A 15,057-nucleotide genomic window follows, 5' to 3' on the forward strand; every position below is an offset into this window, starting at 1 on the left:
GTCCCGAAGCTAGGAAAGGAACCACTGTAATACAGTGTCCCCATCCCCAGAGCCGATCCAGGAGGATACAGTGATATGAAATGCCAATGAGAGATCAAGAAGAAGCAAGGGTGGGGGGCCTCTTCAGTGTTTCTAATCAAAGGGTGACAGAAATTGGAAACAAACAGAAAATATAAAAGAAGATATTTTTCACATCCACAGAGAACACAGTGTATTTCTTTGTTAATTTGAAGTCACAGACTTCTACACTGTATGTATATTGCATTTTTTATGCTCAAGAACAATTACCAACAAGAAATGGAGGCGGTGACTAGCTGCATACACAGGGAAGGAGAGGAGAGAAGGATGAGTGCTCTAGAATAGCAACATGTTTGTACTCTAAATTCCATTATACAGGGCAAAAAAATGGAAAAGCAAGCAGCTGGTTACACCACCAGCAGCAGTTCTGAGGCAAAGAGAACTTGGGTACCATTGCCTCCAAGTAAATGCAAGTCATTTCTCCAGGTTATACCATTAACATTCTCATCTGTAACCTATAACATACAGTTTGGATGAAGACATTGTACTCCTTATTCTTCTTTAATATCTTCTTCCTCTGATGTTAATGGCTATCACTGCTCACAAAAAGTCCAGTTAGCGACTGTAGAGTGGAAAGCTTACAACGAACTGGGGTTAAGCTGTATCATACTATGCAATCTATTGTGCTTGATTTTAATTTCCTCATGTTTTTTCTTGCTCTTTTTGTAGGGCTGCCTTAACACAGATCATGAGCAGGTAATGCACAAGGAGTGCTGTTGGGAATCATGTCGGACGAGTCAATCTCAGGGAGTGATCCGGACGTGGACCCGGACTTGGAGCAGGAGGATATGGAAGAGGAGGAGGAGGAAGAGGAGGATGAAGCAATGGAGGAGGACAATGATGGGGATGATGAAGAGGATTTACTTGATGAGAATGGTGAGTAATGGGCAAGGGAGTCCATGAATGCTTTTTTGTATGTGCTTCCCGGCACTGTTAAATCTGGTGAATAAATCATTAGGTTTTATATAAGAGGCAGATTTGTTCACTGTGGAATTTATGCGAGTACAGGTCTTTGAACATTTGTACCAGTTTTTGAACATTTAAGTCAGTAGGTTATATAATGTGACAGCCCAGTCCTGAATTGGCAACTTGCATTGCTGTAGCTAAAACTGTATCCAAGTCTGGGTGAACAGCGCAGAGTTATTTAGCTCTGCAGCTGCTGGGGAAGCCCCTGTCTAGCAATCCATTTTGAGAAGAATTGTTACTATGTGTCTGAGGCATGTCTGTTGTGAGGGCATCAGTTACACCTTTTTTGTGAAATATTTGGCTTCTCCGGACATCAGATTTGAATGAAAGGGCACGAGGCTAAAACTACGGCTGTGGGTACTTTGCTACATATATTAACATTCTGTTCCAAAGAAAGCTGTCCCTTGTGGCCTAAATTTTACAGATCTACTCGGTCTGTGCATTATTTCCTCTTATTTGCATAGTTTTACAATCTTGACTGTTCTGTATAATCAACTCTGTGTTGGTAATTACAGTGGTACCCCGCAAGACGAATGCCTCGCAAGACGGAAAACCCGCAAGACGAAAGGGTTTTCTGTTTTGGAGGCGCTTCGCAAGACGAATTTCCCTATGGGCTTGCTTCGCAAGAAGAAAGCCCATAGGGAAATCTCTGGGGACCTCTTTTAAATGCTGGTGGTGGGGAGCAAAGCCTTTCCCCCCCTCTGGCCTTCAGAAGAGGTCCAGGAAGGCCGGCGGGGGCCAAAAGGCTTTGCTCCCCACCGCCAGCATTTTAAAAGCAGTCCGGGATAGCAGGGAAGCGCTTCCCGCTATCGCGGACGGCTTTTGAAGGCAGGCGGGGGGGGGGAGCAAAGACTTTCGCCCCCCGCCCGCCTTCAGAAGAGGTCCTGGACCTCTTCTGAAGGCGGACGGGAGGCGAAAGTCTTTGCTCCCCCCTGCCTGCCTTCCCGGGAGAGCGGAGAAAGGCAGCGCGTTTCTCCGCTGTCCCGGACGGCTTTTGAAGGCGGGGGGGGGGGGGCAAAGACTTTCGCCCCCCGCCCGCCTTCAGAAGAGGTCCAGGACCTCTTCTGAAGGCGGGCGGGGGGCGAAAGTCTTTGTCCCCCCTGCCTGCCTTCCCAGGGGCTTTTACATCGCCCCGGACAGCGGAGAAGTCCTCCGCTGTCCCGGGGTTTTTTAAAATGCTGGGGGTGGGAAGAAAAGCCCTTGTCCCCCCCCCCCAGCCTTCAGAAGAGGTTGGGGGACAGACTGTCCCCGGACCTGGTCTGAAGGCGGTTTCCATAGGAACGCATTAATTGATTTTCAATGCATTCCTATGGGAAACCGTGCATCGCAAGACGAAAAACTCGCAAGAAGAAAGAACTTGCGGAACGAATTAATTTCGTCTTGCGAGGCACCACTGTAAGGGAAATTGCAGCAGCTATGTAGAGCACTGATGCCCCACCCAAAACTGCTGGAAACTTTATCCAAGTTCCTGATACTTCAGCAGGGGTTACCCACATGTAGAGCTAGTTTGAATACAGTTAGGACATTGTTTATTTGGTTTAACTTGAATTTTGCTCTTTGCCGCTCTTGACTATGCCATACAGGAAAAAATACAAGCCAGGAAGAAACTAGAGCCTGGCTTGTTACATGCAAGCTCAGGCTAATGAGGGCTCATGGTTTGTTTCTGTCCACAGAAACTACAACCCCATACAAGCTAAGTTTAGCATGTAATTCCTGCCTTGTGTCCTCTTCTGTGTGGCAAATTAGTGTTGTAGTTTAAGATTACACGTGAACTGGGCCATAGTTGTTAGGACATAGGAGCACAGGAAGAATCTTGGATCAAAGGCCCATTTTGATCTGTGTTAATTGTTTCCAGTACTGGCCCACCACCTGCATTAGCAAAGCCTCACAATGAAAGTGATAGCTTTTCGTTGTCTTCAGTATGTTGCATTCTGGTTCAGTTTAATACTATGACTAGCAGTTATGGATAATCCATAACTCCATTGAAGGAGGTTGGACTAGATGACGGTCAGGATCCTTTCCAACTCTACAATTCTATGATTCCATATGATTCAGTTATTTATGCTATTAGATTGGCTTAATTTAGTCTTCAAGTGTTGCACCCTATACTACATTCTGTGTTTTTTTTCTGCACTCCTGCAGAATCATGTCACATGCACAGTCCTGACTCAAGACTAGAGAAAAAGAGGAAGGCAAGTCCTCCATTTTTACCTGTTGCTCAAGGTGCATTCAGATGCCTCTTCTAGCTTCTTCTCCTCTGCTGCTTTGTGCTTGCTTTTTAAATGGTTTCTGTTCATGGTGTGTGTGTTGAGGGAGAGGGAAGGAGTAGTTGCACATCTGGAAAAGCAAAAGCACTCACTTCAAAATGGAGTCTTGGCCAGCAGCAGTTTCTCTTGTCTGTGCTTCTCCCCTATCTCATTTTTCTAAAATTTTCCTCTCATTACAGCCTGCAGTTGCATCTGCTTGCAACAAATTCAACTCTAGGAATCAGTATCCTCTGTTATTAGAAAAGCCCCTCTCTCATCATTCCTTCGCGAAGTAGCTCTAAATTGGAGCTCATTGCTAGGTCTTTTTTCTCTTCTGTTTTGTACTAACTGCAGACCCATCTCTCTTGTTTCCTTAAAACATGGAATTTGGAACTGAGAGGAGATCCTCTGTAGATTATCTCAATATGTGGTCAGGTTCAAATGGGAGAAACTTGTCCTTCAGATGCCCTGGTCCTGAACTATATAGGGTTGTATTCAGCTAACTTTTAATGAGAGTAGACCCACTGAAATTAATAGACCTAAGTTATGATCATTAATTTCAACTGCTCTGTTCTGAGCAAATGTTAGTTGAATACAGCCCAAAGTACTTTAAAGATCAGAGGTTAACAGCATTCTGGTGAACCACTTCCAGCTGAGCAGAGGGACGTCTGTTCACAGCCTGGGCATTAAGGGCCAACGGTGAACCCAGAAGGACCTCGAAACTACAAACACATGTTTTCAAGTACAGTTTTATGCTATCTTCATGTAGGGTTGTCATACCTCAACAACCTTTCTGTCTGGATTTTCACTGTTTGAAATATGGCAACCTTATCTTCATTGCAGTTCAGTTAACTGTAACTCTGATACATTCTTTTTCAGTTCCCTTATGTTTTAGACCTGGGCTGCATTCTATTCTCTGTTAACGAGGTCCTTGATTAATGAGCTGTCCACACTAAATCAACTTCTCCTACTTCAAGTAAATAGTCCCCCCCACCCCCGTCTTGTATGTAGTCAATATGATGTGCTCTTTTTCTAATTAGTGGGCTAGCTTAAGTGGTAGAGCTATTAATTCTGTTCTGCACTGCTTATAAAAGTTATAACTGCCAACAGTTTATAATTTCATCTGATGGTGAGCCCTTTCGCCTGGAGTATTATCCCTCATTTCTCAACTGTGTACCAAAAATTACCAGAAATTGCATTTTAGATAATGTGATGGTGATTTCTTCTGTGATAGGGCAGCATATAAGCCGCCATGAAAACTAACTAAGTTCTTGCATTATGTCCTTTTGAGCTCTTTTGTATGTTTTAAGTGCTTAACTAGAAACTAGTAAAAAGAAAAGAAGGAAATTAGTCCCTTTTTCAGTCAAACTAATTGTAAATTGTATTGCTTTTATTTTTAGACGAGGAGTAGGTAAGATTTTTCTGTAGCGTGGAAGATTTATAAAACTGATAAGGCTTTGTGAAATATTTCAAAATACGTTTGTTCTGTTTGTGCAGTACATTATTCCTAAACATTAATATACTTTTACAGTTCTATGTGTTATACAACAAAGTGGTATTGCTGACTGGTGGGTGGCTCATTTTCTTCAGCTCTCTGATTTTTAAGTAGATCACCTTGTAAGAATTTTGTCATATCCTTTCCTTCTGGGGGAAGCACGGTGCAAAGTTCATCTCCCTGAGTAACCTTTGCATAACTTAGCACTTGCCTTGTGAGCTACAAGTGTGTGCACTGCGCAGAGACACTTGCTGCACTAAGAAAGGCAAGGAGTGTTGCCCAGCAGATTGCCAGACAATGTGCCAATGACTACTGGCTAAAGTCATATCAGAGCATTTAACTTGATGCTGACAGTGACAATACTCACAAAATGTACGAAGGCATGAAGAAAGCCATTGGAGCAACAATCAGAAAAACTGCACTGTTGAAAACTTTGTCTGTAGAGATCATCACAAATTGCAGCAAGCAGGTGAAGCAATGAGCATAGCACTGTCAAGAACCGTACTTGTGGGGGGAAATGGTCTTTGGCACAGCAATTGCCTGCATTCAGACTCTGCTTGCCTCAATGTCTTCCATATGAGCTGCGTCATGAAGATTTTGGGCATCACATGGCAAGGGCAGAGTCTCAGACAGAGGTGTTTTACCAAGCCCACATTCCCATCATTTTCACACTTCTGTCTCAGCAGTGTCTAAGCCAGGCATGTCCAAAGTCTGTTTCGGGGCCTAATCCTGCCTGCCGATCGATTTAATCCGGCCCCTATGGCAGTATATGTGTAAAATTGTAAAGAAAGATGAACAAGTTTGGCCAGTCCTCACGCATGTTCACTCATCAAATCTGGCCCTCTTTGAAAAAAGTTTGGGCACCCCTGGTCTAAGCTGTCTTGGTCAGTTTCCACACAATGAAAGATAGCAGGATCCCCATGGATGTGCTGTACAGGGAGCTAGCTTCAGGCACCAGGCCTGTTGTCAGACCAACTTACAAAGATGTCTGCAAGTGTGATATGAAGGCTGCCAGAATTAACTCCACTGTGTGGGAATCCTTTGCAGACGACCTCTGTGCCTGGAGACAGGAGTCAGGTCATGTATCCACAGCAACGGCCAGAGGAGGAATGACCACTGGGAGGAACGCAGAGAGAATAAACGCCATGGTGCATCTGCGCCAGTGAAACCGGGCACCTTAATCTGCCCCAGATGCAACACAGTATGTCTCTCCCATATTGGTCTCCACAGCCACAGCAGGCGCTGTAACTCTCCAACAGTTTGACTTTACCCCCAATGGCATATTCTTCCATTGTCTACCGAGACAGATGCCAACAGTGCCTTGGTTAATGTGAATGTGGCACTGTGGTCTAAACCACTGAGCCTCTTGGGCTTGCTGATGAGAAGGTCATCTGTTTGAATCCGCGCAGCAGGGTGAGCTCCCGTTGCTTTGTCCCTGCTTCTGCTAACGTAGCAATTTTGAAAGCATATCAGTGCAAGTAGATAAATAGGTACCACTGCAGCGGGAAAGTAAATGGCATTTCTGTGTGCTCTGGCACTCGTCACAGTCCTTCGTGCGCAAGTGGCGGTTTAGTCATACTCGCCAAATGACCTAGAAAACTGTCTGTGGACAAACGCCAGCTCCCTCGGCCTGCAGCGAGGTGAGCGCCACACCCCATAGTCACTTTGACTGGACTTAACTGTCCAGGGGTCCTTTACCTTTTTTAAAAAAACCTCAGACACCTTAGTGCTTGTATGTGTTTTATGGCATAATTTTGGTTTTGTAAAATAAACCACATCATTTTTAGCATTTAAGCTCTACAGTTAAACTAGTACAAATGTGTGCTGGTCCCGGGGGGAAGGTTACTGTTACCGTAGTCCAAGTTCAGTCCTAAGTCACTAGCCTGGAGATAGTCCACAAAGTGCGAGGTGAGGTCCGAAACAGGTAGCCGGGTGGGGACAGGAACACTCGAAGATCAGAAGCAGGAAGCCGGGCGGGGAACAGGAACACTGGAGGAACAGGACTGGATGCTGGCCGAAACAGCTCTTCAATGACGACGTTGCTCCCGCAACCTGGGACCGGGCTGACTGCCCTTTATCTTCTCTAAGGCCAGGGGTGGTCCCGGCCCCCAGGAGCCCCGCCTCTCCTGGCCTTAAGGCGAGCACTCCTCTTGGGAGAAACCAGTTCCCTTCGCCTCTCTGCCCTAAGCCTCTGCAGTTCAGGAGAGGCCGAAGGGTTACTGGGCCCCGGGGAAGGCTCACCTGTAGACACTGAGTCCTCAAGCACCTCTGGGGCCAGAATGGTTTCACCTGGTGCCTGCTCCTGAGGATCTGGCACAGGTGCAGGCTCCTCAGAATCTAGGCCTTGCCCCAGTTCAGCCGGCCCTGGAGGCGGGGACTCCTGTGCCGGCTGGGATTCCTCCAGTTCACTCTCAGAATCGGAATCCCAGGCCATCACAAAATGAAAGTGATTGGACCAGAAACAAGAAGTACATAAGCACAGTAGTTCTGTGAGAATTAAGAACCAGTGTGGATATTGGTAAATTCTGCTGTTGGCTCTTGGCTCTTTTGAACTGGTTGTTCTGTACCAGCAAAGTGACAACATTTTTGTTTTGGTATTCCTCCCCCCCCCCCGAAAAAAACACTCTACTCTGTGTTTTGTGGAGAACGCTTTGTACTTAAACTGCTTGTTTCTTTTTGATTCTATCTGCTAGGGATGAGTTTGTAAGCTTGCTTCCTTCTCAGAAGAGTTTATTGTGGCAGAGATGTCTGGAAAAGGGCACCAAAGTCCTTAGCCAAACTTACAGGAATATAAGGGGCATGATATGAGTTGGAGGTGGCTAGGAGCCTATTTTGCTAATTCTAGAATTTTAATTAGTGCTGTGAAACTGTTATCTATTGTTACCTAAGTTATCATAGTTGGGGTGTGGCTTGAATGCTGGTGTGGGAAGGGAGACTAGAACTTTCATCTCGGGTCCCCTCAGGGTTTCACAGACAGACAACACTTGCGGTCATATTTCTTTTTAAAAATCTATAAGGATTTATTTCAGGTTAGGGCTGAGGAGAAGAAGGGTCATAAAAATCTTGATGGTGGTGTTGCCTCTCCTCACTTGTCTCCTTACGATTTTTTTGGGCATAAATCACTTGTTTGAGAAAGCGGAACAACTTCTGGCAGCATTAGACAATGTTATATAACCTGGAGAAATGACTTGCATTTGCTTGGAGGCAATGATGCCAAAGTTCTCTTTGCCTCAGATCTGCTGACGGGTTCTGTAGCCTTGCTGTTCTGTTATGGTGGTGTAACCAGCTGCTTGCTTTTCCTTTTTTTTTTGCCTCGTATAATGGAATTTAAAGTACATATGTTGCTATTCTAGAGCACTCATCCTTCTCTCTCCTCCTTCCCTGTGTATGCAGGTAGTCACCGGCTCCATTTCTTGTTGGTAATTGTTCTTGAGCATAAAAAAATGTAATATGCATACAGTGTAGAAGCCTGCGAGTTCAAATTAAAGAAATACACTGTGCTCTCCGTGGACGTGAGAAATATCTCTCTTACATCTTCTGTTTGTTTCCAATTTCTGTTACTCTTTGATCAGAAACACCATTATGAAGAAAACTTTTTTTCCCTTTCGAAATTAATTTGTTATTTCTTGTTCTGTTATTCTTGCAGTGATTTATTCGTTTCTACTAACCTATCTTTAATTGCAGTTGCACACTATTTATTTTCATTCAGCAGTGTAAAACTAAAACTCCAAACACATTTAATTGAAACAAGTGCCTCACAAACACAGCAGGAGTAGCCACCATGGTGCCCTTCTGAACTCCAATTCCCATCAGCCCCAGCCGACATGGCAGGGATGATGGGAGCCATTGTCCAGCAACACCTGGAGGGCACCATATTGTAATAAAAAACTAATTTTAAAAGAAAAAGAAGTGTAATTTAAGCTCACAAAGGTGTTTTTGTTTTTTTTACTGGAAAATGCACACTTCTGAGTGAAAGTGCTTATCAGCTTAACTTGGGAGGAGAGGAGAGGCTGTGACTGAAAATAACATCCTGGTTTTAATTAAAATATTTAATAAGAGCTATTGTCTCCTTATTTTATAATTTTGGATTTGAGTTTTTTAAATAAATAAAATCAAGGACCATATGTGCATTTATCATACTTCTAAGACAACTTTTGACCAGTATTATACTATTAAATCAAAACATTTGATTGTGGAAGTTTGACGTCTAGAACCCTACATAGTCTATATAGTTATCAATTGTAGTAAGCGCTCTCTAGCTTAAAGTAAGGAATCAGTAAATATTGCTGACTCAACACATTGCTGACTCAACAAAGCTCCCCCCCCAAAAAAAAAACCCTATTACGTACTCCTGAGTTTCTTATTCTTAGGTTGCTTATGGATACTGCCTAAGAGAGTCGCAGTCTGGGCAACAAAAGACTGCAGCCTGAAGCAGTCTGAGAAATAAAAGAGTATAGCAGAGGTAAATCATGTGGTCATATTGCATGTGTTTTAATGGGCTGGAACCAAAGCCTTCTGAAATCAGTAGATGCACATTCGCAACCCGCAGCGTTTGCAACCTGCAGCGGCGCACCTGTGCATGTGTGGGTTGCGATTTGGTGCTTCTGTTCATGCGTGAATGCCGAAACCCGGAAGTAACCCGTTCCGGTACTTCTGGGTTTCGGCGGGTCCGTAACCCAAAAAATGCAACCTGAAGCGTCTATAACCCGAGGTATGACTGCATACTCAAACCCTTGGAGCCAAGCCCCTTCCTGAGCATCCCTGGTTTTCCAGAATTTGTGAGAAGAGAGAGCCTTGCTTGGAAAGCAACACAGATATTTTAAAAGGCTCTTTATGTGCCAGGAAACTCTGGTGCAAAAAGAGCTTTCAGCTGTCTACTCATTAAGAGATCTTGGATCGGTACTGACAATACTGTCACTAAAAGCAGAGGGAAAATACCTGGGATAGGATTGAAAAAGGAAAATAAATAAATATTTTGCCGTGAGATGTAATACACAGGAATAGCTTTTAATAAGCCTACTATGAAATGAAGCATTATGTAGTGGGAGTGTATCTTAGAAAACAGCCTTCCCCTACTTGGTACCATACGTTTTGGACTACAACTCCCATCAGCCTCAGAACTCTCCACTGATCTTTGATTGTTGTTGGCCTCAGCAACTCCACATCAAAAAATAATTTTTTGAGCTAAAGCCAATAGGTCGTTGCTGCCACTATTTAGGTTACAGAGATCACATATTGGTTGGTTTTCACACATATGGAATTATGTTGGGTTAGCAACACCTTGTGTTGCTGTTAATAAAATTAAACTTGCAATGATTCTCTTTTTAATGGCTCCCAATATGTTAATATGCTAATTACCCCCACCCCCTTAGCCCTGGTGTTAATTTCTGGAGCTCTTGCTCTTTGTTTCCTGTTGCCTGTTAGAATTCCCCTTGTGTGGGGCCCCAGTTGAGTTTGAATAGTTATGTAAGGATTTCGTTTTATTCCTGCTCTCTTCCACTAGTTCAAATGGATCGCGGGCTGAGTAAATGATATCAGATGAAAACAGCGTGCAACTTTTGTTGTAGCAGCCACCCCAGAGAGAAGAGACCTCCCAAAACGTACATGGTTTCTTTTTGTTTTACAGACTGTACTGTTTCTCAGGAGTAGTGTTGGGTACCTCCTCTAATTTAGCACATATGCTAGTTTCAGTCAATAGGACAGAATAGCTTCTGTGATTGGTCCTCAAGTACTTGCTGGCTTTTTTTTGTACTCATGGCTTTGAGGACCTGAGCTGGGAAAGAAAATAAGTGCCAGTGCTATATAGACTAAAACCTAGGCATATTTAATTGGTTATGTAAGTGACCCTTCTCAGTCACAGCCAAGTTACAGGATCTATATTCACTGGATGTGCTCAATACAGGTTTGTAGGATAGATTGCTAAGTGCTGTTGATTAGAATATCCGAATACCATGACGTTGTTTAGTCTGTTTCCTCTCTTTTCTCTGCTACTTTAGCAAAAGGCACCTTATGATTTTTTGTGTGATTATGGTGCTCCAAGCAGAGATGATAAATTATTTTCATTGACTTCAGGCATTTGGTCTGGGGCTAGAATAGCTCATAGTAGTTGACAGTTTGCCATATTATCTTCTGCTGAAGTTACAGAACCAGCTGTTAAAGAAGGTTGTGTTGCCGTCAGCCGTGTACACTGAGCAAAATGCTCCTTTTGGATGAGTCTCAGCACTTCCAAGGTAAGACATGGAAGTCTCCTTTCCATCTACTTCTCCTCTTCCGTTGATTTCACAAACAATTCATTGTTTTTAGAAATCGGATGTGTTCCAGTGGTGTTGTGAGAGAGTGGTTGGAATATAATATTTTGTAAAACAATACATTGAGATTCATTATTTATTCAGCAGTCAATAATTTGGTAGAAGTTGAGTGTCTTGATTTGCATGAGAGGCTGACTGTATAATCTTGAACAATGTATAAGGCTATTTACTACTTTTTAAGTCTGAGGATTCTAGTAAAACAACCAATTAACTCTTGTATTTGTTTAGGTAGGATTATTATTTCATATTGCAGCCTCTTTGCACTTGTTGCTTTCCTGATCAAGGATGTGGCATATTTTGCATGTGTTATTTAATGTGTTTTCTCCCTATCTGAATCTGCATACTTCTGCAGTTCTGAGAGTTCTTACTGGTTCTGTATTTCCTAGGAGAGGATAGTGGAAGTGTATGCGCATTATGTATGCACATACTGCACTTCTGACAAACTTTATTGTTCATCCCTGGAATTCTGAGAATTAGGTTTGCCTTCTTACACATAGGTTATATATGGGAGACGAAAAGTTCAGAAATTCTGTTATGAAAAAGTCTTGTTTGAAACATCTCATTTAGTTGTGTATGCTCACTAGTATTTATTTTGTAACTTTATCAATTGTTCCTGTTTACCTAGTTCAGCCTTTCTTGTTTACCTAGTTTACCTTTCTAGTTCAGAAAACTGATTTCTTCCCAGTAAACTCATAAAAGAGGAGGTAGGCATAAAGTACTTTCTTTTTTAAACTCCTCATAGGAGTGATGTTATACGGACTTTATTTTGAAACTGATAAGAGTAATCACGTGTATGTGTATTTTTGCTGGGCTCTGTTTTATCTTTCTATGAATGGTTTAAAAAAGTACAGACAATCTAGTGGCAAGAATGCAACAAATGTCTAACTGGTTTATGGGTCCAAGTGGAAATTGCAAATTTAAATTGCAAATTACTATTTAAGAAAGGAATGATACTTTCAGGAATAAGACATTTTGAGATCAGTCTTGATAAAGGGAATGAAGAACCTCAGGACCTAGGAAATTTATAAATGTTGAAGGCCCATGATTTCTGGGAATGAGAAATTTAATTAGATTGTAAAAAAAGATTAAAACTGGAGCCACTGGAGTACAGTACTAATTACTGCTGTCTCATCTTTGCATAACACAACAGTCTCACAGACCATGCTGAGCTGCAAGGACTTGACTGAGCATTTTGTTTTGACTCTGCCGTAAGAAGTAACTTTCGATTCTGCTGCTTTATTTTACTGTCTAGCTGAAAAGTTTTTTAGACTAACACATTTTTTTGAAAAAAATTCATGAGCAAAACCCTGAGCATCTCCTCTAATGCATGTAGAATAATGAGTTTAGTTTTAAACCATCTCTCACGTCCATATATGACACTAAATTTCAACTACAATGGACTTTTAAAAGTATTCATTAATGTAGTGATAAATCAACATGAAAATAGTGCCCTGCGCTTAAAGATTTACATTGAACCAAGCGTATGAAAATTAAAATCAAACTAATTTGTCTATGTATCATCGCAGTGTAATAAAAATTGTTGCTTCTTTTGAGGAGGTCTTCTGTTGCCTTATATGACTATACCAGGGGTCAGCAACCTTTTTCAGCCGTGGGCCGGTCCACCATCACTCAGACTATGTGGGGTCGGATTATATTTTGAAAAATAATAACGAACAAATTCCTGTGCCTCACAAATAACCCAGAGATGCATTTTAAATAAAAGGACACATTCTACTCATGTAAAAACCGTCTGATTCCCGAACTGTCCACGGGCCAGATTGAGAAGGCGATTGGGCTGTATCCGGCCTTAGGTTGCCTACCCCTGGACTATACCTTACAGAGCGCTTATTAACTCCATTTTATTATGTAAATTCTGTTGTGCAGATAGGCCAGGTAATTTGCACAAAGTCATAAGTCTGGTAGGCTTTGAATTTGACCTCAGCTCTATGCTCAATACTTCCAATAAATCTTTCCTCATCACTTGATTTTAATAATCTTTATTAATCAGGTTCACTTTACAGCTTTCATGAAATATAATCTAAGTGTTAACACCACGCCTCACTATCTTCTGCTATCAATTTCCTTTTAAAAAGAGCAGTACTTGGCTGTGGTGTCTAGTAGTTTGAACACCCACTATATTTTGTGGGACTGCGGTACAGCAGAATAAGGGATATTCATTTAGTTGGCTGGCCTGGACAACAAATCTGGTACTGTACCTTGTTTGGGGATCTGCAAATTGTGTTGCAAACTTTTGTTGTTCCACCATGTGGTGAAGTAGTGAATTGTTGCCTTAAATATTTCTTTGCTGGAATCATCCTGAAATTGCAGACTTTAAAGAAACTCACTTGATAAATTAAGAAAAACATTATGTTCCTGATGGAGGCGAGGAGGCAGTGCAGAAAAAGACATGAATGCTGTTATGGTGTTCATTTGTTTTTCTGATGTTGCTTTCTGGAAAAGTAACCCAGGTTGTTTCAAATACTGGTTTTTGTTTTGTTTTGTTTTGTTTTGTTTTGTTTTGTTTTAAACTTGCACAGTGAAAACCTTGATCTAGGAAAGCATTCATTATTGTTTGAAGGGGCGGGGGGTTCTGCTACTTGTTATGTTCATTATCTTCCTCTGAAAGCTAGCCTTTCTTGCTTAACTTCAGAGGAATTCTCACTGATCTTGAAGCAGAAAACGGCAATTAAGTTAGTTATTTCTTTCCCTCACTCACTCGCATCCTCTTGGGAAGCAACCTGTAAAGAAAAGAAGAAAGGGGAAAAGAAAGCTTGATCTGGTGTTTTTAATATAAAGTGGGGTGGGGTGGAAGCGAAGTCATGGTTCTTCAAACTTTATGCTGATTTTGTGGTCTTAAAAGACATCAATTGACCATAGTGCCTTAGTTTCTCAAACTGTCAGAAGCGTAAAATGCTAATGATAATATTCAATGATAACATTAACTACAAATATTTCATCAATCACGAAAACCTCCCGGTTTTCCTCTGCCTTTGATGCATTGTTTATCACAACTCTGGCTACAATTGAAAGGTTATGCATGCTGTTTGAAGATTGTTCCACACAATAGCATGTTCCAATGTGGTGGCTCCTGAGTCGTTTTTTGTAGCAGCTCAAAGCTTAATTACTGGCTACATTTTTCCACACTGCAAAAACGGCTTACCACATAGAGTCATTTATAGATGCTTACATATGGTGATTGTAATGATATGCGCTGGACACGGGTACATAACAGAGGGACTTCAGTAGTGTGTCCTGAAAGCATGCCTCCCCACAAAGAAACATTATGTGAATGGTTAACTGCAAAGCTGTAATATTGTAATCTTTGCCCTTAACAAAGGGCAGGATTCACCTAACAGACATATCAGTGAAAACCCTGTGCGATGACTTCTACTTGCACAATGGGGCTTCCCCCTCTCTCTCTCCCCCCCCCCCGTGCCCCCCTGAATTTTGGGGTTGGGAGAGCCCTCAGAACAGCAAGGGGGAGGGCTGACCATGTCACCTGGCAAGTTGATATGCTTGTGCAGACAGAACATCAAATAAATTGCAGCTTGAATTCCACCTAAAAACTGCAAGTAGTTTAAAGAATAATGCTGGGATTTAGTGATTTCGAAGTCAATTACCCAATTTTCCCCGTGAAAATGGGGCACTTGATAACGGAGGGACTGCTTGATGTTATCTTTCTTGCACCTCTCCCAGTTGTCAAGTGTCAGATTCCTTGGTTTGGGATCAAAATGTGAGTATGCAATAGAGGGTCTTTTTTCCATCTTAGTGCTGCACATTTCCAAAGCCACCAAGAGGCCTCTCTTTGCCTTTAGCCACCCTGAAAAATCTACTATGAAACAAATACTATGACTTGTAACAACTGCCTACTGAAAATGAAAGCTTATGTAACCATTGCATAATACAAAATACCTCCCCCCTCACAATTTGGTCTCCTTCCTTCAGACCCTGAATATTAGTTGAT

General features: G+C 42.2%; 1 protein-coding gene across 7 annotated transcripts in view; it reads left to right on the top strand.

Annotated features, from left to right (window-relative positions):
* The window catches only part of RAD54L2 (RAD54 like 2), a 79,063-nt gene that overhangs the window by 29,900 nt on the left and 34,106 nt on the right, over nucleotides 1-15,057 (top strand). For 4 of the 7 annotated variants that reach the window (XM_082214474.1, XM_082214473.1, XM_082214478.1 and 1 more), the window contains exon 2: nucleotides 748-954. In XM_082214474.1, the coding sequence (XP_082070600.1) occupies nucleotides 804-954 (151 nt within the window). In that variant the 5' untranslated portion in view covers nucleotides 748-803. Of the gene's footprint in view, nucleotides 1-747; nucleotides 955-3,186; nucleotides 3,237-10,289; nucleotides 10,386-10,669; nucleotides 10,688-10,923; nucleotides 11,016-15,057 lie in introns of those variants that run through there. The other 3 variants (XM_082214477.1, XM_082214475.1, XM_082214476.1) reach the window with 3 other exon arrangements.

Source organism: Podarcis vaucheri (genome assembly GCF_965113315.1).
Source record: "Podarcis vaucheri genome assembly, chromosome: 2".
In the NCBI taxonomy this organism is placed as follows: domain Eukaryota; kingdom Metazoa; phylum Chordata; class Lepidosauria; order Squamata; family Lacertidae; genus Podarcis; species Podarcis vaucheri.